At 36.1% G+C, this 23,734-nt stretch overlaps 2 protein-coding genes across 3 annotated transcripts; both read right to left on the reverse strand.

The window, feature by feature from the left end:
- Positions 1-4,247: 4,247 nt before the first annotated feature.
- Positions 4,248-8,463, reverse strand: slc50a1 (solute carrier family 50 member 1). 2 transcript variants are annotated; one of them, XM_016500856.1, is made up of 7 exons: positions 8,382-8,463; positions 8,226-8,296; positions 7,603-7,680; positions 7,141-7,264; positions 6,335-6,496; positions 4,877-4,996; positions 4,248-4,774 (listed from the first exon to the last, which is right to left on the reverse strand). In XM_016500856.1, exons 2-7 carry the CDS (start codon positions 8,291-8,293, stop codon positions 4,667-4,669), a joined length of 660 nt encoding a protein of 219 aa, XP_016356342.1. In that variant the 5' UTR covers positions 8,294-8,296; positions 8,382-8,463; the 3' UTR covers positions 4,248-4,666. The 2 variants fall into 2 exon arrangements, with proteins under 2 accessions (XP_016356342.1, XP_016356343.1); XM_016500857.1 differs by having other exon boundaries at positions 8,386-8,458.
- Positions 8,464-9,630: 1,167 nt separating this feature from the next.
- efna1b (ephrin-A1b) lies at positions 9,631-19,122 on the reverse strand. Its single transcript, XM_016500855.1, has 5 exons — positions 18,822-19,122; positions 12,194-12,489; positions 11,082-11,147; positions 10,870-10,968; positions 9,631-10,714 (listed from the first exon to the last, which is right to left on the reverse strand). The coding sequence occupies exons 1-5, from the start codon at positions 18,917-18,919 to the stop codon at positions 10,593-10,595; spliced, it is 681 nt and encodes a 226-aa protein (XP_016356341.1). The 5' UTR covers positions 18,920-19,122; the 3' UTR covers positions 9,631-10,592.
- Positions 19,123-23,734: the final 4,612 nt, after the last annotated feature.

Raw genomic sequence — 23,734 nt, forward strand, 5'->3', positions numbered from 1 at the left:
TCCAGTGCAGACAAAACTAGTTATTGATCAATTGTATATGGGAATCATTGAAAATGTCACTGAGAATATAGTTAGCAACCTAGACAGCCTTAAGGTGGTGTGTGTATCCCAGAGACAGTCTCTGCTGCAGGAAACAGTGGTATCCTGTTTTGCAGTGGACTCCCATTGTTGCGCTGATTAAACATACACTAATATACACACCCACACGTAAAACCACAGCTACTGCGCTGTTAGTGATGAGAACAGAGCAGCGTGTCTGAGATCAATCAGACGTGATTTATAATACACACATTTGCCCGGATGCTTTCACACAAGTGCTCCCATCATGCACAACAAAGGATGGAACACTGGACATACACATACACACTCTTGTGTGAGCGTAGATTGAGAGTGTTGTCTAGTCTCTCTGTCTCCACATGGTCATCCATCACTCCTGACCATCCAGACCGTCTCTTGATTATTTATCTGTCTGTTGAGTAACAGGGACAGTTTACACTGTAATTACACTAAATCGTTTCCTAGTTTTAGCCTGATGAGCTTGTCATGGTGTGGCCATTTTTCATATGGGAAATGACAATGGTTTCTGACCAAATCATTGTCATTTTTTTTTCTTGAAAATGATTGACTTCTCCTTTATCTTTCCTTTATAGGCAAAATAAATTTATTCAACCTGTTCATGGAAGTTGCTTTCTATTTTTACTTCAACTAAGATTATAATACAGGAATATTTCAACCAAACATAAAACATTGCTGAAAATGTACTCCCCCTCAGGCAATCAGAGATGTAAATCAGAGATGAATTTCTTCATCAGAATAGATTTGTAGAAATTTAGCATTACATCACTTGCTCACCAATGGATCCTATGCAGTGAATAGGCTCCATCAGAATAAGAGTCCAAACAGCTGATAAAAGCATCACAATAATCCACAAGTAATTCACACAACTCCAGTCAACATCTTTTGAAGTGAAAAGCTGCGTTTAGAAATTCATTAAGATGTTTTTAACTTCAAACCATTACTTCCAGCTAAAATACAAGTCCTCTATCCATAATATTGCTTCCTCCAGTGAAAAAGTCATCTTGTCTGAATCAGGACAGAAAAATGGACAGATTAAGCACAATTTACAAGTGAAATGAGTCAAATAGTTCTAAACAAATATGTTTTAATGTGAGAGGACAAGAGGGGATGGACTTTTTCACTGGGGGATTTATTATGGAGACTCATATTCTGACCAGAAGCAACAGTTTAAAGTTAAAACACCTTAATGTTAATTGATGGACTGGAGTCATGTTTGGACTCTCATTCTGACGGCACCCATTCACTACAGAGGGTAATTTGGTGAGCAAATGATGCATTACTAAATTTCTCCAAATCTGTTCCAATGAAGAAACAAACTCATCTACATCTTGGATGGCCTGAGGGTCAATAAATTTTGAGCAAATTTTTGGGGTGAGCAATTCTTACTTATTATGGTATAATAAAAAAAACTGTCATTGCCAGACTGATGCTTTAGTGCATTTTTATACCTCTTTCAGTAATGGTGAAATATTTTATATTTATGATAAAACTATGCATGATTTGTTGCATTTCCCCCCGTTGTCTGTGACCCATAACTATCACAGCATAATGGACCTGTGATCCATTTTGGGTCACGACCCACCAGTTGAGAACCACTGATCTTCTAACACTTTGTTTATCAATGTAAACTCGACCATTTACCATTAAAAGCGTTTAAACAAACATGACTGAACATCTTAAAAATGCTTTTGTCTTCCGACTGCTTTGCTCGGCATTGTTTCTCTCACAAAAGAGGTTTTGCCAATCACTAATTTTCTTTTTCTTTCAGAAACACACTTTCTTGCTAAACAATCACCACACACAATCCTTTTCCTCTTTCATGTCTTCCTCTGAGAAGCAGACAGGAAAAGCATGTAAAGACTCCATAGGCACTGAGAAACAGCAAACACACGGTTCCCACTCGCTCGTGCTAACGAAGACAAACTACAAACAAGCAAACAACACACATTCACAAACATTTGAGGAGAGCTCTACAAAACAAAACACCTAATAGCGGGAGATAAACGTGCTGTTATTTCCCACAGAAATTAAAATGTCTGTCAGCACACGTTACGCCTCGGCTTTTGAGCATATTTTAGTTTTCATTGCTCACAATCAGCGCTGATCCAGAACAAAATCCTCTCACATTCCACTGCTAAGCTCTCATAACTTATTCTCTCAGTCTCAGCCAGACACTGAAGGTTATATGTTATATAAAATTTATTTGAGCCATTTTTTCAATAAATTCTGGAAAGAACATCCCTCTAAATCCCCTCTGATATAATACACACTGTTGCATAGGATATAAAATAGTACAAAGTAACATAAAAACACACACAAAAAATGAACTTACAACACCAAATCCATAAACAATATAACAATAAAACAAAGTTGATATGTTTTAAATGATCATAATAACCCTTTTTTATGTTCACAAAGCCCAGTCTTGGAGACTTGGAAAGGCTGTAGTAAATAAAGTACCGAATGATGTACAGTAAGATATTTAATGAAAGTTTATGTCTGTCACAGATCAAACCAGTTTAGCATACGCAACATTAAGCGGTTTAAGATTTTCTTTGTGCCATCTTACAGGTTATGAATATGTAAATTTAAATAAAAGTAAATTTGCTGATTATTCCTCCCCTTATATCCTGCCTGTCACCACAACTTAAGTGAATAAAGCCTTCAGATCTGTGCAACTTTGGTTTTCTCTGAGGGAGGGGAATGTATAAAGTTATTGTTTATTTATATTATTGTTTTTATGGGCTCATTGTAAAGAACAATGTTCTGACAGTGACAGTGTTAAGAAAAAAGTCCTATTTGTTCCAGCTACAAAACGAGAATGTGAACAGAGACATACAAGATGTCCTATTTTCTGAAATCTCAGAGACTGATATTTTTAATTAAACATCATTCAGTCAAACTAATTTTCTATGTTTGCATTATTCTTCCGCACAAAGGAAGGTTTTACGCACATGTTTCTTTTGGGCTTTGTCACTTGAGTTGGATGATGATTAAATAGCTGCCAAACTGCCATATGGACACAATTAAGAATGCTGTTATAATAAAGTAGCCTATGATTAATTAACAACCTGAAAACACTAAATCCATTAAGTAATAGAATGTGACATTTTCCTAAAGGCCACTCGGAACCGTATGTAACCAAGATAAATATATATAACTGTACCAGCTTAACAGTAACATCACTTTCAGAGAAAATGCTTAAATAACCCTTATGAAAATTAACCATGGTTTTTCTACAAAAAAAAAAGCATGGTTATTGTAGTTAAATTATAGTAACCACACATTAACCATGGTTTGGCTACACTAATCATAGTTTAACCATAGTATTTGTAGTAAAACTTTGGTTATTCAAATGGTAATCAAACCAAAAAAAAAAACATGGTTACTACACTTTTACTATAATAAAAATATGGTAATTTAATAAGGGAACAAACAGGTTTGAGTTCTCAGTTAAAGGTGTGTTGTGTTTGCAGATTTGAACACCTATTAACTAAGAAATACCTGCAAACAAACTGAGAGCATCCTCATCCATACAAGGATTAACCAAAAAGATAAAGTGAAAACAGTCTGTCACTCAGAGAACTTAAAATTCAAAAGATATTAATGTACTGTCATTATTTACTCATCCTTATGTCATTCAAAACCTGTATGACTTGTCTTCCAGGACACAACGAAAGACATTCTGAGGAGATTCTTTTCCAGCCAATTACAAAAAAAAAAAAGAAAAAAAAAGTGTACAGGAACTTTCATGATATACAAGGATCATCAAATAGATCTTAAAGACATGTTTGCTTCATATAAGTTTTTAAGCTATATGATAGTCTGATAATATTCCTCTCCAGTGAGCTCAAGAACTGGATAAGTCATACTTGAGCTGGAGTTATTCAGTTGAATGAACAAATTCATAAGAATAATCTGTTCATGAAACAGGTGCCAAGAAGAGCTAAGATCAAGATTTTTAGTTTCTCAAATCTTAACTTGCAGCTTCAGAAAACTTGGAATATAGTAAATGATATGATGACTACTATAGTATGATGTCTTTTTTAAACACTGAAAGCTCCTGTTCCAATTCTTTGCAATTACATAAAGAAAATGTCTTCTAAAATGTTAAAAAAAAGTATTCTTTTGTGAGCAGAAAAAATGTCATACAGGTTTGGAATAATATAAGTGAGTAAATTCAGTTTGTATTTTTTTTTTTTGAGGAAACATGTTGTAAAGGGATTGTTTTTCTACAAATGAAAATTCTGTCATCATTTACTCACCCTCATGTCATTCGAAACCTATCAGACTTTATTACTTATGTGGAATAAAAAAGATGATATTTTGAAGAATGTTGGCAGCTGAACAGTTTTGGTTACCATTGATTTACCACATTTTCATTTTTGGGTAAACTATGCCTTTGCCTAAAAAGACAAAGATAAAGTGAAAATTGTCTGTCTTCTCAGAATTTAAAGTGACAGTTTCATTAGAGGTTTGAGTTCAGATGGTATCATGAAAGTCAGATGTGAAGGAAACCAGAATGTCTTCTGGCTTGGGTAAAGGAAAGTAGAGAAGGCAATTCATTCAATTCCATCTAAATCCTCTCTCAGATTTGGATCAGTTTATAAGAGGACTTGTTTGTAATGACAGCTCCGAACCACCAGAAGAGGAAGAAGCGAATGATGCTAGTAAAGATGCCAGGGGTGTTGGGCACCTGAAAGACAAAATAATAATAATAATAATAATAATAACAAAAAACATGATGCTCAGCTTCACCTCAAACCACTGTCTCAGATCAGTCTCTTCATCATCTTACCATGATATAATAGTCACGTAGTTGAAGGCCATACAGCGTCCATGATGTTGATGTGAAAAATGTAGCGACGGTCAAGGAAAAAGACAAGCGCTCCACAGACTTAGTTCGCACAATATCCAGCTGGTGGAAATGAAGAACACAAATGTTTTTTGAGAGGAGAATGCTTTTGCTACCGTTTATAATAAAAAATAAAAAAAAAGTACAGAGGAGACAGAAAATGTTGGGAAGAAAGCAGACTGAAACATGACACAGACCCTAAGACTCAAACCTGTGTCTTCCACTTAAGCACCAAAGATCAGCAAATCTGAAGTGCACAGCTCCAACCACAACATGTTATTTACACTCACGCATAGTCTCTCCCATAACAAGCAGATATTGACACTTGCAGACAGTGACGGAGGGAAAAACAGGAAGCAACAAAAGAAGGTACGAGAATGGCAGGAAATACACCACAGGGCACAGGACAGATAGACAGAGCTGGACTGATAAATATGGAAGAGAGAGAGATCCAAAACAGGAAGATGGAGACTATGAGAGGGCACAGAAAAGAAGGATGAATGGAGTGATAAACAAATGATGGAATGCAGGAATGTCAATACAAGACTCCACACCATTATTTTTTACAAAGGAAGAGATAAGGGGAACATGTGCATTTATTTTAGAGTTGATGTATGTTTTATGTGATATGTAAGGGAATCATTGTTAACATAAAATGTATGTGACTATTTCTTGCATGCAATCGTTTTTTAACATCATTAACATTGTTGATGGATTCAATTATATGTTTAATTCTATTATGTGGTGTAATGTCATTTTTAGTTCCTGTCATTTTTTTCCCTCCGCCATCAATTCATAATCAGCCTTGTTATTTTATCATATTTGTATTTTATTATATGTTTTTATTTTGTGTTATGTTTGATGTATCAGCACTGTTTTAAAAGTCATATATAAATAACACATTTATGCATGCAATTAAATATATTTAAATATGTTCTATTGTGAGGTGCATTTCCTGTCATTTTTATTTTTTCTCAGGCTTATTCATGATCATTCTTTTTTATTATTTAATTTATTTATTTTTATATTTTATTTATCTGATGTGCAGCACTTCCATCGGCACTTTTCAAAGTCCTACACAAATCAACCTTGACCTACACATTTTTTTTTAACATAGTTAACATGTAAATGAATGCAATTACATATGCATAACTCCTTTAATTTTCTAACACAGTGCAAGTGAGATAAGTAAAAAGTTACATAAATCTACTCTAGAAATGTCATTGACTGTGCTGGTAAGATGCTACAATGCTAATACAAGCTTGTGGTGCTTTCGCAATATGTTCTTCTCATGTTCATGTGCTTTACTGTAATGTAATTCTCAGTAAACATGCGCAGGCAATTGCTGACTGTGTATTTAAACAGAATTAATGCTGGTTAAATGTATTGGTGTGTACTCACGAGATCAGCGAGTGGAGAGAGGTACATACTGATGGTGAACACACTGCAGGTCAGGCCCAGCTGAGAGAGTTGAGCTTCTCCAGGAGGAATAACCACAGTAAAATACACCCAGCCTACACACAACACACTCACCATCGCCAGTGTCTGCGAGAACACTCGCCTCTGAAACACACGCAGATACAGCAAAGTAATTTTAGCATTTATTTTGCACATTTGGACTATTTTCTGATCACTCATAAAACTTATTTCAGATATTTTTATTTGTTGTATACAGTGGGGTTTAAATGTCTGAGCACGCATTAAAAAAAAATCTCTGTTCAAATTTGACTTTTGATTGAGTTTTTCAATTCAATTTTTCACTCAAACTAGTAGTTTGATCATATAACATGCAATTAAAATGCCTGTATTAACTTTAAAATTACAATTTTCACTCAAAACGTTATACTGTATAATGTCACGCTTATAATGTAACTTGTAAAAATATAGTGTTCACTTGTAAAATAAATTTCACACAAATTATCATCCTAATAATATTTTAGTTAATTTATATTAACTTGATATTAATATATTTAATTTCATTTTTTAATCAAATTCATTCAAACTGTTATCCCGATAATGTAATATGAAATAAAAAAAATGGTGTATTAATTTTTCACTTTTCAATCAAACTGTAATGCTGATCACATAATTTGTAATTAAAATATTACATTAATATTTTATATTCAAATATTAAAAATGCAAAACAGAAGGTAGTGGTCTCAGACTTTGGACCCCACTGTATAATTAATAAGAATTAAATGACAAACCTTGTCTTTGGTATAATGACAGTAGGTGATTATGTATAAGGTCTGTAAAAAGGCCCCAATGATGTTTACAGATATCACCGTTCCATCTCCCTTTAGTAATCCATAGTACAGCCATCCTAGATTACTAAAACACACACACAGAGAAAGATGATCATTCAGACTAAGGCTGATGATACACAGGGCAACTTTTTGAGCAATTTTGCCGGCAAATTGTTTTGAACAGTGTTGCTTGGGCACTTTCCCATTGAGAATGGGTAACAAAACTCTATCTGGATATTCTAGATCGGCCATGGGCCCTGTGTCTCACCTGGTTGCCCATTGATGGCAACATTGCCCAAAAAGTTGCCCCGTGTGTCATCAGCATAACTGAAATCCATGCACAATGCACGCATGCATGAAGTTGCATTCACATATACAACATTACCGAATGAAAGCTACAAGTGTCAAATATCAAATACATACTTCAAGCATGTGGTGAGGAAGGGCAGAAACTGTATGTTATCTGCACTCTGTGTGGCCTTCATTTTCTTTAAGTCTGTCCTGCAAAAGCAGAGAGGAAATGTATGTAATGAGAGGAACATTATCTTGCAAGATGAGCATAGATACAGAAAGTTATGCATATGCAAACCATATATTTTAACATTTCCACTGTAAGTTAACACACATATGGCGAATTTCCTGTGCTTCAGGCTGCACAACCTCCAAATGTTTACATGCTCGACTTACATACACATACAGAATATAGCTGTTAAAATGTACCATTGTTTCAGGCAAAATACCATAATTACGACAGTTACTTGTACAACTGTAAAATCCTAATAATGTGCGATGTTCTTGATGTCAGTGTTGGCTATTATCAGTAGTAACAATAAGTATAGTATGTTGGCGGAAACTTTTGTTACCATGGTAAATTGCTGTGAGGAGGCTGTTTATTAAGATTGAGTGAAGTCAAATAGTATTAGGCGCGAGATGTCACCAGATGCGAAAATGATTAAAACCCGTAAGTGTGTACAGTTTAGCTCAGCTACATTATAAGTGATATGATTGGTTATAAATATCAAGTAGAACACACGTAAGTAACTTACAATCCCGTCGTGAACATCCCGACGGTGAATATGATGCACGCACATGATAGCAGCTGCAGAAACTCCATAGACTGAAAAAGCGAAAAGTGAAAAAATGAGCTGTGCTTCTATTCAGACACCTGTGCAATCAAGCGAAGCAAATTATATTCATAAAACCTACGAATCCTGCACTCGAGCAACGCTGACGTCCACCTTCTCAATTTCCGTGTTTGTAATCAGTGTGGATCGATTCCTTCACTCTGATTGGTTATCACCGAACGCTGCGCACTGACGTCATTTTGTAGTCCGGTTGTGTAGTGAAATAAGAGGTCTAATTTTACGATGATTGCCAGAGATATTCCTTTGAATATAATGAGATTTTGTAGTATAGTTTGTATAGTGAGATGTAGTTTTTAAAAGTACAAGCTTTAGGGGAAGAGCTGCCCAAAAGAGTTTAAGGACTCATGATTTTTGTTATGAACAATATGCATAACGAAAAGTGTTTTAACCAGACTGAATATTTTAAATATTTTAAAGTGTGAACTGTTTTAGTAGAGTCATAAGATTTATTCATTTGTTTGTTTGCTTATATATTTATTTTTGTGAAATGGTGTTTTGTGATACCATCTATGCAAAGTTGGTGCAATAAAGTACCATCATAGTTAATATATATATATATATATAGGTTCTTAACTGTCGCATTTGTTATTATAAGACTAGCCTATTAATCATTACCAGGCCAATAATGTCTTATTTAAAGTAATCAATATAGCATTTGTTATGAAGAAACAAGGCAAGACAAATCACAGTATAAGATGTACAAAATGTAATTTTGCAAAAAATAAAAATATGTTGAGGATACAGAAAATACTAGCTATGAATTATCTTAAGTCAGTTATTTTATTCTAAGGATGACAAATTTCCCCCAGAAATTTCTAAAAATCCAGGTGCCAAAAATAGCCATACCTGACAAACAGCCATATAGCGAGTCCACATGAACATCTTTAGATGTTATTGCTGCCAACATCCCGCTTCATACTTTCAAACAAAATGATGAATTTTACATTGACGTGGTTAAATAGAGAAGACGTATCTTGTGTTTAATGTTCTCAAATGTCAAAGAAAAAGCTGAGGCCAAGGAAAATGCACAAGTTATGTCCTGGCACCCAAGTGCCACTTTACTGTCCCCCCCTCTCCTTTCATTCATCTCACCCCTATTTGAATATTTGGCCAGGAAAAAAGAGATGAAAAGGGAAAGAGGACAGGAAGAAAGTTTGACAGTGAGAGTGTTAACAGTGTTTTGACAGTGTTAAACTTTACTCTGAGGCCTCAACAAATTTCACAGAAAGTATGTCTGTGTTGCCCTTGTTTTATATATATTAAAAAAAAAAAAAAACTTTCCACACATTTTCATAATTAACAAATGTCTTTATTTTATATAACTCTCAATATGTACATTTTTACATAACTATTTACAAGTTTATAAACCAATAACAGTACAAAACAAGTTTTTACAAAATAAATTGTTCTTTTAACTTATTTGAGAAAATTTATTAAACCGTTGAATTGTTTGTGCATGTTGTGCTCTCTGTCAGAAGTCCGTCTTCTCTCTCTCTCACAAAACACAAACAGCACAACCAAACATTCCTGTTCAAAACCAAATGTTGTTTAAAAAAAACTCTGATCTCATCTATACATTAGTGCCAGTACATTTTGTAGGGTGTGTTCACATTACATCACAGAAACCAACTGAAACTACAGCAACACGAGATCCAAAACACAGGAAACACCAATGCTTGATAACTCTTCTAGATTTACAAACACTGTTACATGCACAAACATCAACTCTTTATAAGGTGCAAGATCAGGGTCAGTTTTAAAATGAATCCTGTGATCTTTGGCTCAAATCGGTACAGTAGAGCGAAGGTCTCAATCAAACACAATATTGAACCTATTGTTCACCTTTGTGATCACAATTCCAGTTATACAGTTGATGATGGTTACAAGACAAGCTCTCCGGTCTTCAGGGTTTAATCTGCATCACATTGGTAAATACATTTGCGATTAATTTTCAGGAAGAATGAACACGCAATCTACAAAAGTAAATCAAAAAGAGCTGATGGGGAAAAGAAGCAGAGAACGGTAAATACTCTTCAAAACAAAAAAAAAAGAGAGAAGGTTCTTCAAAAACACCTTTCTCTGGTCACATCACTCTCACAAACACAAATACAAACACGCCACTCAGCAACTTGCACGCCAGCACCAAAACGTCAGTTTGTATAAAAATTCTTCGTATAAAATCTATTTTCAAAGCCGATAACCAGCACCGGCATTACAGTCTTTTGGGTCCTAACGGACCAGCGTCCATAAAGTCTTCTTATATTAGGCTCAGTGGAGAAGCAGGAAGAGGAATATAGAGATCAACGTGACGAAACTTGAGACGGGAGCAATGCGAACACCCGAACTGCCCACGCTCCTCTGCACAGCTGGGATCATGGCAATAGGGTCATCTGAATGTAGACGAAGAGAAGAATGATGAGTACATTTCACGACCATGTAATGTTACTCTGTTGGCTTACGAAGTCTAAAAATTCCACATGTTTTCTAAAGCAAATGGACACACTGCCAGAAGTGAGGAGAAGAGTGACAGATATGAAGTGCTCACCTGCTGGAAGCCTGTTTGATGGGTTATGGACTCCACCAGCAGCCATCTTCCCTTCTAATTCCTCATCTTTTTCCATGGTTTTCTTCTTGTTCTTGGAACCTAGAAAATTAAATGATATAGTTGGACTCCAAGTAAGTCTTCATTGTCTGTGTAATCCAGTAAAGACTTGCAGAAATGTCTTGCTGGAAAGGCAAAAAACTGATCTGACTTACCATGAGGTCCAACTACATCCACCTTCAGTCTCAAACACTCCTGTCCATGATGGTGAAGAGGCTTGGCTGTGGAAAACAAGAGTAAAAATTTAGAACTGGAATCTGAAGCCCTACAAATATACACTTAATGTGCTTATAAATGCTAATACATGCATACATTTTGTAGTCATGTTTGTTTCATAAGGTTTGGAAAAAATTGAAAAACTCACACTTTGAATACATTAATTATTTTCAAAAACATTTTTAAAGGTAATTTATATTTATTGAATTCTTAATGATGATGAAGGTCTTCAGGGGTCATCTCTATGATAACATTTCTTATTTTACGCATTTATTTAGCATTTTTACTATTTTATTTTATTTTTTTAGTGCTGGGCAACGATTAATCGCGATTAATCACATCCAAAATAAAAGTTTTTGTGTAAATAATATATGTGTGTGTACTGTGTACATTTATGCATATATAAATAAACACACATATGCATGTATATATTTAAGAATTTTTTTTAATTAACTATATTTATATAATATAAATGATATGAATATAAAATATACATGTAAATATTTTCAAAATATATGTGTGTGTACTGTGTATATTTATGCATATATAAATACACACACATATGCATGTATATATTTAAGAAAATTTTTTAATTAACTATATTTATATAATATAAATTATATGAATATAAAATATACATGTAAATATTTTCAAAATATATACTGTGTGTGTGTCTTTATACAGTATACACATAATAAATATATACAGTACACATATATTATATAAACAAAAACTTTTATTTTGGATGCGATTAATCACGATTAATTGTTGCCCAGCACTATTTTCTTTGTTTCTACATGTTACGTATTTATTCTTCTGACTTGTTGGTCGCATCACATGCATTTGATTTGGTGGACAAAAAAAAAAGAAAATTAATAAGCAGTGAAGGGGTTTTGTTAAGCAGATTTTGAATAAATTAACCAAATTTTAGCTTTTTAAAGTATATATTAAAATGATTTTACTCATTTACATCCCTACTAATTGTGGTATGCAGTTCCAAAATGCTGCAAAGATCTACACTGAGTTTTGAGTTACAGATGTGGATACTTACAAATATAGTAGTAACTCTCTCCCTGGCGGAACTCTTTGCCCAGAGTGAAGGGAGTGAAGCGCTGGAACTTCTCGGAGAACTTCTCTGGAGCGTGAGGAGCGAAAGGTCTGGAGCACTCCCAGCGCAGCTGGTCAAAGGACTGCGGCTTGCAGTTCTCGTAGTCCTCCAATTCCACCATGTAGAGCACGTACCGCTCTGCCTCCTGGGATGAGATCTCGCCACGCGTGTAGTGAGGGCAGATGATGTCTAGGTAGTCATTAATGCGGACCTCCACGGTGTAATCATCCCATAGGAAACTGGAAGAAGAAAGAGAAAGAAAATCCATGAATGGCTGTCAATATTTACGGAACACAACGTACAATAGTGTTGTACAAAACACAGACACACCTCAGGATTAAAACCTTCTCAAAAAACTTGACGTGCACAAACTAACAGAAACAAAAGTTCTGGCCACACTGAAACAACCTCAGGCAAGCGTCATCAGTACAAACCAAAAGCGAGAGCTACACCCTGATGCACGTGTGTGGGTGACTGGTGTTCACCCTTCACCTGGTGCTTTTATTTGCGTAAAACACCCTGTAAAATCCCTCTTTTCTTTTTCTTTCTTTCCTTCTCTGTATTTTGGTGTCACATTAGGTGAAGGAGTGAAGATGGGAAATTGTCCAACTGTGTTTTTCTTTATGTTCTTCATGAAAAGGCAGTTTTCCTTTTCCTTCATTTCACTGATTTATTTCCATCCGTTTTTTTTGTTTGTTTTGCAAACTTCTACCAAATGTTGTGTCCACTTATTTCACTTTACTTTTTACAAAGAACTAGCATATCTTCCTCTTATAGACAAAGTGTTGTAAGAATTAAATATATATATATATATATATATAAACTAAATAATGAATAACAGCATTGAAACCAAAGCAAATTATTTATATATTATCTGGAAATTATATATATATATTTTTTTTAACTTAAGAGAAATTATTTCAATTCAATTGTTTTCCACAATAAATATTGTTCCAAAACAGATTATTATAAAAAAGGTTAAATATATTTTAAACATGTTTTCAGCTAACACGTTAACTTCAGCAGATCTAAAATACATTTTGTAATTTTATTTTTGATTTTTCTGATGAAAACCTCTTGACTTCATGTGATCCATCACAACCTTTTCCTTGGAGCCGCTTAGACTGACTGGCTCTTTGAATCGGCTATACGTGTTTTTACAGCCTCCTCTCTGTCTGCCTCTTCTTTTATTGTCGTCTCATTTGCTTTTCTCATTTTCGTCTGATCTAAGCTTCCCTGCTGCTGTTGCCAGATGTACAAATGACAAATCCACAGGCTTCTCGGTATGTTATTCTTTCTGTGTCTTTGCTTTCATGTTGTCAGTGATTTATTATTGTGAATTTTGTCCCCCCAAAAAATTGTCTCAAACTGCTTGCACAACATTTATGAATAAATCACAATGTTTTTCTTAATAGCGTCACTCCCACAGTGGCCACAAGACGCCATTGTTCGAACCCCATAAGTCATCTGATGGTGAGTGTTACAACGCTACACGCCATCACATTTCCATATACCCAAAATCTTCAAACCCAATCACATTACCATAACATTTTCTCACACGGCCCTCATGTGAACCACCGTCAAATCACAAGGCAGCCTCTTTCCCCCCAACATGCCCTTTGCTCTATCACTTTCTCCCTTTTGGCACATGTATTTGTTGTTGTTGCCATCGGGAGCCGTGGTTAAATGACGGACAGACACACAGGCTCCTGACGGGCCCCCCGTTGTCCACTCCAACCCCCTTCATCTCTCTTTCTTTCCCACTGTGCCTCTGCGGTAAGCATTAGCCGACCTGTCTAAACAGCCTTGTGTGTAGAACAAAACAGTATTTATTAGGCTGTCAATATGGCATGAGTCTTCATACTATGTATTTGTCCATGCTTTAAAAAAATCTATTATATATTTTATATAATATATATAAGCTGACCAAAATTAACAGTAAAGGCTTTTACTTTCTTGCAATAAAAATCTATTTCAAATGTAGTTCTTTTGAACATTCTATTCATCAAAGAACCCTGAAAAATCCAAAAATATTAAGCAACGCAATTGTTTTCAACATTGATAATAATAATAAATATTTCTTGAGCACTAAATTGGCATATTAGAATGATTTCTGAAGGATCATGTGACACTCAAGACTAGAGTTAAGGCAAAGCTGAATTTTCAGCAGCCATCACAGGAATAAATTAGACTTAAAATATATTATAATAGAATACAGTTGTTTTAAATTGTAATAATATTTCACAATATCATAGTTTTTTTAATGTTTTTTTTTTGCAATCAAATAAATGCAGCCTTGGTGAGCATAAGAGACTTATTTTATAAACATAAAAAAAACTATTTTGTATAATATATACTTGAATTTGCTTTCAGATATGTTTGTCTTCTTTCTCCTCAATATTTTGTCTGTTCTCCCCTCTTTCACTCTTTGCAGAATGTTTTAAACTGTCAGGCGGGTCAGTAATGTCAAAGTTCAGGGTTAGATTTTTTAGACACACCCTAACTGAGTCAGCAGCATGCACAAACACACACACACACACACACGCTGAGAGACGGTCAGCGCTGTGTGCTTCAGAACAGATGTACACACTGCCAACTGCACTACACTCGCTGTCAGCAGTTGACACACACACACACACACACACACACACACACACACACACACACACACACGTGATTGAGGGTTTGGTTACTGAAAACCTTTAAGACCTGCTGCTTGTCATGACAAGTATTATGATTCTATTTTAGCGGCTTGTTCTCACACTATCAAGTAATAAAACCTGTCTGTTCAAGCACGTGCACAGAGCTTTTACGCTATTTGTGTCTGTCTGGCTTTCTTTCTCCATTACAATAATATACAGACGTCTCAGTCTTACACCTTCGTATCGTTAAAGTCTGAAAGGTTCAAGGTGTTAAGTCACCGCTAAGTCCTTTTAACCTCACCACTCTCTCACTTTCTTCCCGATCAGTATGTTCTCATATTGTCCTTCTTGTCGATTACATGCCGGTAATTACCCCAGCCGTAGCGGAACGCGTCGGAATACCATCCAGCTAATCCGCTCTTCCAAACCAGGGATTATCACACTGAGCACACGGATCACACCGCCGCTATTCACCGGCACCAGACCCATCCAATATGGGCCGTTTGCAGGGGTTAAAGTGGGGCTTGGGGGAATGGTTTTACAGATACATGTTTTAAGTCAAGTTGGATTGGGGGGTAGGGCTGCACAATATCTCAAATTTATCGAAATAGTGCAAATGTACAAATCGTGATATGTATATTACAATGGCCTGAGAAAACAGAGTTTTAGGTCAACGTAAAACTTTAATCACACAACACAGGCTGTGTGATATGTATTTCTGTGAGATTTTGTGAGTTTAAAGCAGAATACCAAAATGGAAGTCTGGGCTGGAGATAAGGAGAAGAGAGGAAGAGCTCAGAATAATGGGATTTAAGGGTTAAAATGAGTGAAGAGAAAAGAAACTAAGCAAGGAGTTAAAAACAGGCCCAAAGGGTTTATATACACATCAAAAACTGAACTGGAACAACAGATAACTTCCTGTCAGTTATTAATCATTAATACATGACCAGTTGAGTTCTTGAAATGGAACTCTAATCTGTGAAAAAAAATACCAGAAATTATCCGGAAAGGGCTATGATTTCATAATCAAACCAAGCCCTGGATGGTAGAACATTCTATAATGCTTTGGGGAATTATGGATTATATTTTCCATACACATCCATTTCTGTGTAAAGCGGGATTATACAGCACTGGATTACACTGGAGTCTATAAATACACACTGTGATTTCTGTGTGAATGGGTCATCCTTAGACAAAGAACGAGAGGGTTAAAGAAGATGGATTTACAGCCTGTCTGTGGAATCTGCCTGGCTATGTATGCTGATCTGTCTGCTCCCCTCCTCCTCAAGATAACAACTCAGCAATATAATACTCAGATACATGTAAAAGATCAAACAAAGTGAGTTTGCCGAGGAAGGGATGGACGACGAGGAAATGGTGTGGACAATAAGTGGACAGCTGAAAGGTCAAGTATAGCAACGTGTTTGCTGGAAGGAATCCCAGTCTACTAAATATACCCGAATCAAACGCATGATTCAGGGCAAAAATTATGATTCAATGATGCTAACATGACGGGACTGTATACTTCCCCTTCAGCACGCTCAGCGTGCAAGCGTAGGCATGTGACGAGCTCATAAACAGACTGTCGAAAACAACGTCCATATGTCAATCCGGACCTGAAAATCCAGTCTCCTCGGGGCGAACACTCACGCACATACCCGTCAAACCAGAGCGTCAGTTCGCCAAAGGCCACGCGCAGAAGATTAAATCATTACTGTTCACTCACACCCACATGGTTAAAAACAGTCGAGCGTGTGTTTGTGTTTGTTTGCGTGCGAACGCTTTTACGCCACCTGCAGAATCAGCTGATCGTCAATTCATATTTAACACCTATCTGTCATTGATTAGTCGAGCCTGACTAATCCATTTACACACAGACTAATTGAGTTTCACGGGCTGATTGAACAATCACTGGCTTTGATTGAAGAAAAGTAAAAGAAGTTTCTTTTTTCTTAGAACATAAGATTAATAACAGAGATTTATCTTGGAAAAAGACGCCGTTAAAACGCAGATCCCACCACACCTGCCAGATTATGACCAGCTCAAAACAGGATTATATTAACAATTCTGGTTTTGATGTGTGGGCGTTTGTTTTTATCCTTTTCAATTGCTAATAAAGCAAGGTCTTTGTGTATGTGTACAAGAACAAGAGCTTTCAAAGAAGAGATCCACTCAGATTTTTAATGCTGAGATTTTCTGAGGGCTTAGTGTTTTGTTATTACAAATTTTCTTGTTGTGGTTACGCAACCATTATCATGGATGTGGACCACGTCGGGATTAGAGACCGGACCAAGCACCAGACTGCTGCCACATAATCGCCTCCCCCTCTTTTTCTCCATCTTCATCTCTAACTCAAATGACCAATCCTGTTTTTTTTTTACCCAAACCCAAGCAGCTCCTATTCCTCCATCACTTTCTCTTCCGCCCCATTCTTTTCACAGCAGGTCATAAAAAGAGTTTGGTCTCTATTACATGACTTATTCTGTCTTTCTTCAGGCACAGCGGCTGTTTCTCTCTCTCTCTGCTGACTGATAGTGAGCCAGGCTCTTCTGAGACCGTGTCTGGTTAAGGCTGGTACACTCATGTTGCGCAACAATGACATTGATAAATTACTCACTGAAAGCAGACTGAATCACAACAGACGGTGTGAATCACCTGTGACATCATGAAAACTTCCAAACGGGTCATGAGCACAGATTCAGTTCAGCTATCACCAGTTAACTTTTATGACAACAAGTTTATCATTGCGTACGTGTGAATCCAGGTGAAACAAGTCAATTACTATTGGGAAGTAATAAAAATATATAATTTCATGGTCAAAGATTCTGTTTTACAGTAACAAGTTTCTGATATCCACAAAAGGCCATCTTCTTGTTCTTGAGTTTCCTCCTAAAAGCGTAATAAATCGCTCTGAATGCTGTCATTGATCTCTCTAAAGTGCCTGATGACCTGTCCTTCCTCACTACGAGGTGAGAATACAATCGCAATCATTTGATGAAACACCCATCAAGGAGCTTTAGGGTTTATACAACTGTAACGGTAACAACTTAATATCATACTAAGAGTAACAAGACAATTCCCATAAAAAGCTCAAGCTACTACTAGCCATTGATAATCTCGTCTTGTGTGCTCATGTCTGTTTATTTATTGCTGTATGTATGTGTGTGTGTATAAAAGTTAGACTATTCTTTTAAAGCTAAATAAATAAGGTTCTTATGAATATAGTAAACAAGAACTGGCTCATTAGTTCCTGTTTTGCTGTAGATCTACAGATATCAACAGGTTTGTCTGAGGGAAAACTAAGTTACAGTATATCATATCTTGGTAGCAAAGCCTGTCAATAAGATGCCCTCATAAATATAGTAAAACTAACGTGTGTGTATATTTAGGCTGATCTGTCTATCCATCTGTCTGGTTTCTTTCCATGTACTTCTCTGTGCAGCTGCTGTCTCTAGTAATTATCATGTCATTCACTAGCATGTTACAGGTTAGTCTAGAGGCAGAGATAAGCAAACCAATGAAATGCGTGATAACTGAACTGAATGAGTAAACAACTGCAAGTCAGGGTCAATGATTGGTTACGTGTTAGAGATATTATGTGTTTCCTTAATCTATACATGCTTCTTCCCCCACCGAATAAATCTCAGGAAGAGCAAATAACTAGAAATTGCAACAAAACATTGCATGAACCAGATAAAGCAGCTAAAGGCTTGTGAAACTGTTTAGACTGTTAATGCGGTGCATATAATACGTAGTTCTTATATTAATATACTGCGTACTTACAAGCTTAGTTGGAGAACTCGTGTTAGTGTACTATGCAGAGATTTCAAATATCACAGAAGAATGCTAACAAGAGTTACATTATATACAGATGGATAAATACAGCTGAAAGGTTTTATACAATTAAAGGAGTAGGCTACAAGTCTTACTTTGCGTTCGTGCTGTTCCAGTAAACACTGTGTCGCTCCGCAGACGCGTACCAGGCGCTGACGCTCACCGCAACGCACACCAGCCACAGAAAATCCATTGAGTCCGGGATATAATGCTCTTCAAATGAATAGATACTAGTGCAATGGATTGTTTTGCACGTTGAAAACGTAAATATAAATGTGCACTACTGCAGTGCGAGAATCGCTGAAACACTAGTGATTCGGTTTACTTGAATAACAGGTTCGTATGAGTCTCTAGCAGAAACAGTCGCGGTAAAGCCTGGAGAAACGTGCGCTCAGTCTGCTTTATCAATCAGCTACGTAAACCACGCCCCCAAAGAACAAGTAGCCAATGAAAATAGGAAAGCTTTATTTTTTGACACGCCTCTACGCACAGGATTACAATGAAGTGAACAGAACATGACAAAAAAAATCATTGTTTCAGTTTTATTAACATACTATTATAGTTTTTATTGATATTGTGAAATTGCATTTTAGTTACACTTTATTTATTTTGCTTGGTACTTTTTTTTTTACCTTTTAGGTTTATTTATTTATTTTTAGTTTATTTATAGTCATTTTAGGGCTTCAACATTTCAATTAGTTGACAAGGCAACATTTCTAATTATTGTTTAGTTGACGTTAGTCATCAAACACGAATATTACTAATCAAAAACGAAGTTTTGATATATTTACAGTAGGAAATTTACAAAATATCTTCATGGAACATGATATTTAGGCTACTTAATATCCTAATGATTTTTGGCATAAAAGAAAAATCGATCATTTTGACCCATACAATGTATTGTTGGATATTGCTACAAATATACCCGTGCGACCTATGACTGGTTTTGTGGTCCAGGGTCACATACTGTATGTTATTCTAATCAAATAAATACACATTATTCTAATCTTATAAACTTTTATATGCATAACACAACTTCTTGCCAATTTCTTACTTTTAGAAGTTGTTTTATAAATGTTCTTTTAATTATTTTAAATGCTTTTTTTTTTTTTCTCAATACAAGCGTCGAACTGTAAGATTTCTATAGGTTATATATAACCTGTTTACTGGATATTATAACCCTGTTCAGCATTAATCAAATCAGTATGACAGCAAGTTGAGTAATTTACCGTGGGCAGTCTTTTTCAGTCAGTTATGAAATATTACATATGGAAATTGTACATTGTGTAGAATGACAAACAAAGCAGGCTTTTCCTGGGTATCAGTCAAAAAACTGTAATCCCTAAAATCCCCTTTTACACCTGATAACGCTATTATGACATCAACTCCAGTCATCAGGGCTTTTCCCCCTCGTCCCACCTCCACAGGGGCTCCCTGGTTCTCTCTAATCTAGGTCTGGCTACTCATCCTGGGGTCACAGCGCAGAGCAATTATCCTTACTTAGTCCAGGTCTTTTGACTTGAGGGTAGAAAGGTGAGCTGAGTGGAAAGCACGTCTACCTATTTTGGGCTGGGCTAGGCAGGGCTGCGCAGGCTCATGCACGTTCCATGTTGTCGAAGGCTTCAGTTTAGGACGATTAGTCAAGGCTGAGTGTGTATACATGAGTGAGGGTGCTTTTCCGTCTGCTTTGAGAGCAATGCGTCACCTTCACCAGGTGAGCAGGGACATTATGGATGTGTTTTAGACATTTTTTGACTATTCAGTCTGAAAAATGCAGAATAAAGTATGCTTATGAGCTCCATCGGCGTAGGAGGTAGAGCTCGGAGCAAATGTTCAGGAACAGATCTGCCCACAGCAGGCTTCCCTTTACAGCCTGGCTTGGCATCATGCATAAGTCTATGACAGAAGCTGAAATTCCTCTCAGTTATTCTCTCTTTTCTTCGTTCTCGTACATGCTGTCTTTTTTGTTCTCTCACTATCCCCCTACACAGTAGCCGTTGCTGTCTATAAAGTGTGGATAGATCTGTGTGGGAGTGTTTAGCATTTGTTGGGCCATATTGTCCACTTGTGTGTGAGAGTGTGTATATGCGTATGAATGTGAATGGGCAGTCGTCCAGTGTTCTGAACAAAGGCTGCATTTGCATAATACAAAGCGATCAAGGTGTAAACGACTTCGCCATTCAGCCTGGAAACCCTACATCCAATACAACACAAATTCTCTAATGTCCTGTTAATGTTAGTGTGTAAAAGTTCTCTTTCATTGTTATTGCAGCATTCAGCAAATGCATGGCCTTCAGAGTCATTTAGCGAGGGGGGCTTTGAGGTAATCGCTTGCAGGATATCCCAACAAAGCATTTGTGTTGAAAAATGAGAAGAGGAAGGATAATTTAATAACAACACATTATGAAGTGCTGTTTAGAGTTAATTTAGCGTTTAAGCTGTCAAGTTTCTAATGCATATCCTCATGGGCTCAGGAGATCTCATCTCTGCAACAAAGAAAATTATTCACAGCTTTGATTAGCTTCTAACTTCAGATGGGAATGATGAAATATCTCATGAAAAATTTATTTATTCCTCATCTTGAAACAAGCCCATAGCTGTTACCACAAGCTGAATGCGTCTCTATGGAACACTTAGTTTGTTAGTTGCATGACATGCAAAATTAGCCCCACAGTTATGCAACAAAAGGAATGACAACAATAATAACACTGACAAACTTTGGTCAACCTTTATGCGCTTCAAACTGTGTCTGCCCTTCGGGCAACTGCAGAATAAATGTATATACACAGTGTTTTGGTTTCTAAGCCTCTCCTGAGTGAATAATCACTGACATATAATTACTTTTTGGCTAATAGCGTGCAACACTGCTTCTGAAACAGGGAAATGGTTGGAGTGGGTGGGATAATAAATCAAATATGGAAAAGATTGGTTTATGTGGTTAGATGAAAAAAGGTGAAGACCTAGGTAGGGTGTAGAAGCCGTTGAGGGTTTGGTTGAAAATGGGAGTGGATCTCTGTTTCGTTGCGCCAAGATACACCCCGAGGCATATAGAGAACCTGCTGTTGCAAAACACTGAGAGGGAGAGATGGAAAGATATATAAATGGGTTGAGTGAGAGAAAATGGAGAGAGAGAAACGGAAAGCAAAATAGATTTACTTTGAAAATTGCATAATATAAATGAACAAAGTGATGGATGACCTGGAGAACGGAGTAGGTGTTCATGTAGGAGAAAATCAACAGTTCGAGAACTAACTATTCAGAGTGCAAAAATAGAGAAAAGGAAACAGCCTGTCACTCCCATATAGGGTCATAAAGTAGTTTTACCTATTTTGACTGCTGCTGCAAAGAAACTTTTCACAATCATCTGATGTTAGAAAATAATGTATGCTACTGTTCAAAAGTTTGGGGCTGGTAGAACTTTTGAATGCTTTAAGCTCACCAACACTGCATTTATTTGATCAAAAATACAGTAATATTAGGGTATATTATTACAAATTAACAAATTAATTAATAACTGTTTTCTATTTGAATCTATTTTAAAATGTAATCTATTCCTGTGATGGCAAAGCTTCAGCAAAGCTGAATTTTCAGGAGGCATTACTTCAGTCTTCAGTGTCAAATGGTTGTGCTGCTAAATATTGTTGAGGTAATGTTAACATAAAGTTTTTTTTGATTAATAGATTACAAATATATATAACAAATGTCTTTGCTGTCACTTTTGATAAATTTTTGTGTGTGTATATATATATATATTCAGCTTTTTTAAAATCAAAATAATTTGGCACCTTAACATATTAATTATGTATATTTGCACAAGTATATACTCTCTCTCTTTTTTTTTTACTTTCAGATTACATTCCAAATTTTCAATGTTGTCTCAGACTTTTGGTCTTCAAATAATGTATGAAAAGTCTCTTATTCATGCACATGGACAATGGAGAAACAGTTTTAAAATAAATCTGGCCAGTTGTATTGAAATCAAATCCTGTTTTCTGTATGACCTCCATCTGAGGTCATCAATTAGAAACACCTCAATCTGACCCCATGGCACACATACACACTTCTGTCGCTCTATTTAACTCCCTGGTTGGTCACACTCAGTCTCATTGCGGCACGCTCCGACAAGCTGTTCTCTTTATATGGATACAATAGGATGATCCCTCATTAGCATACAGGTGGTCTGCATTGAGGGCCAGACTCTGGTTGAAGACACAGTCCTCTACAAAGGAGCTCCTGTTACTCCACAGGGGGCAAATGAAGGACCAGGAATGTATTCAAAAGCTGATGTTCACACACACTTGCACACTCCTGTTTTAACTCTTAAACACAGGCCAATTATTAACTGAACTATTCTCTGCACAGACGTTCAGTCGATTTCTCTGCTTCTCCCTAATCATTTCCCTCCATCTCTTCTCCATGTGTCCTTTCTTGGGTTCTAGAAGCACTCTTTTAATGTTTATGATCTCATTCCTTTCATGATCCATTGATGTAGTTTGTATAAGGCATTGCTCCTTTGCCTTGTTTATTTTAACCATATATAATTTCCTCTGTACCTATGCTTGAACTTCTCCTCTTCTAATGAATAAAAAGAAGATTTGTTTTTGATCTAAAAGATCAAAAGATTGGCAATTAAACTTTACCCTCTCATTTTATTTATTTGTTTAAAATTCCACAATTATTGTAGGTAAAAGTGTTTTCTTAGAACACTGGCAGAAATCATGCATTCACAACCAAACGTATTAGATAATTTGCTTTAAAATGACAATTTGTCCATCATTTACATGTCATTTGCAACTCATATGAAGAAATGCATGCTAATCACAAACGCAATTTTTTGGCATATTTTTATTTAATTGGAGAAAATTATATGTCATTTGTCATTTTTTTAGGGGGCACCAATGGCAAAACACTTTTTTTTTTTCTAATTCAAAGCTGTGACTTCTTTGGTGTTTCAACACCACATAGATCTATTTTTCTGGCACATTTGTGTCAGTTTTTAGCGTGTTTC

The sequence above is a fragment of the Sinocyclocheilus anshuiensis genome, unplaced genomic scaffold (assembly GCF_001515605.1).
Source record: "Sinocyclocheilus anshuiensis isolate Anshui unplaced genomic scaffold, SAMN03320099.WGS_v1.1 scaffold670, whole genome shotgun sequence".
NCBI lineage: Eukaryota > Metazoa > Chordata > Actinopteri > Cypriniformes > Cyprinidae > Sinocyclocheilus > Sinocyclocheilus anshuiensis.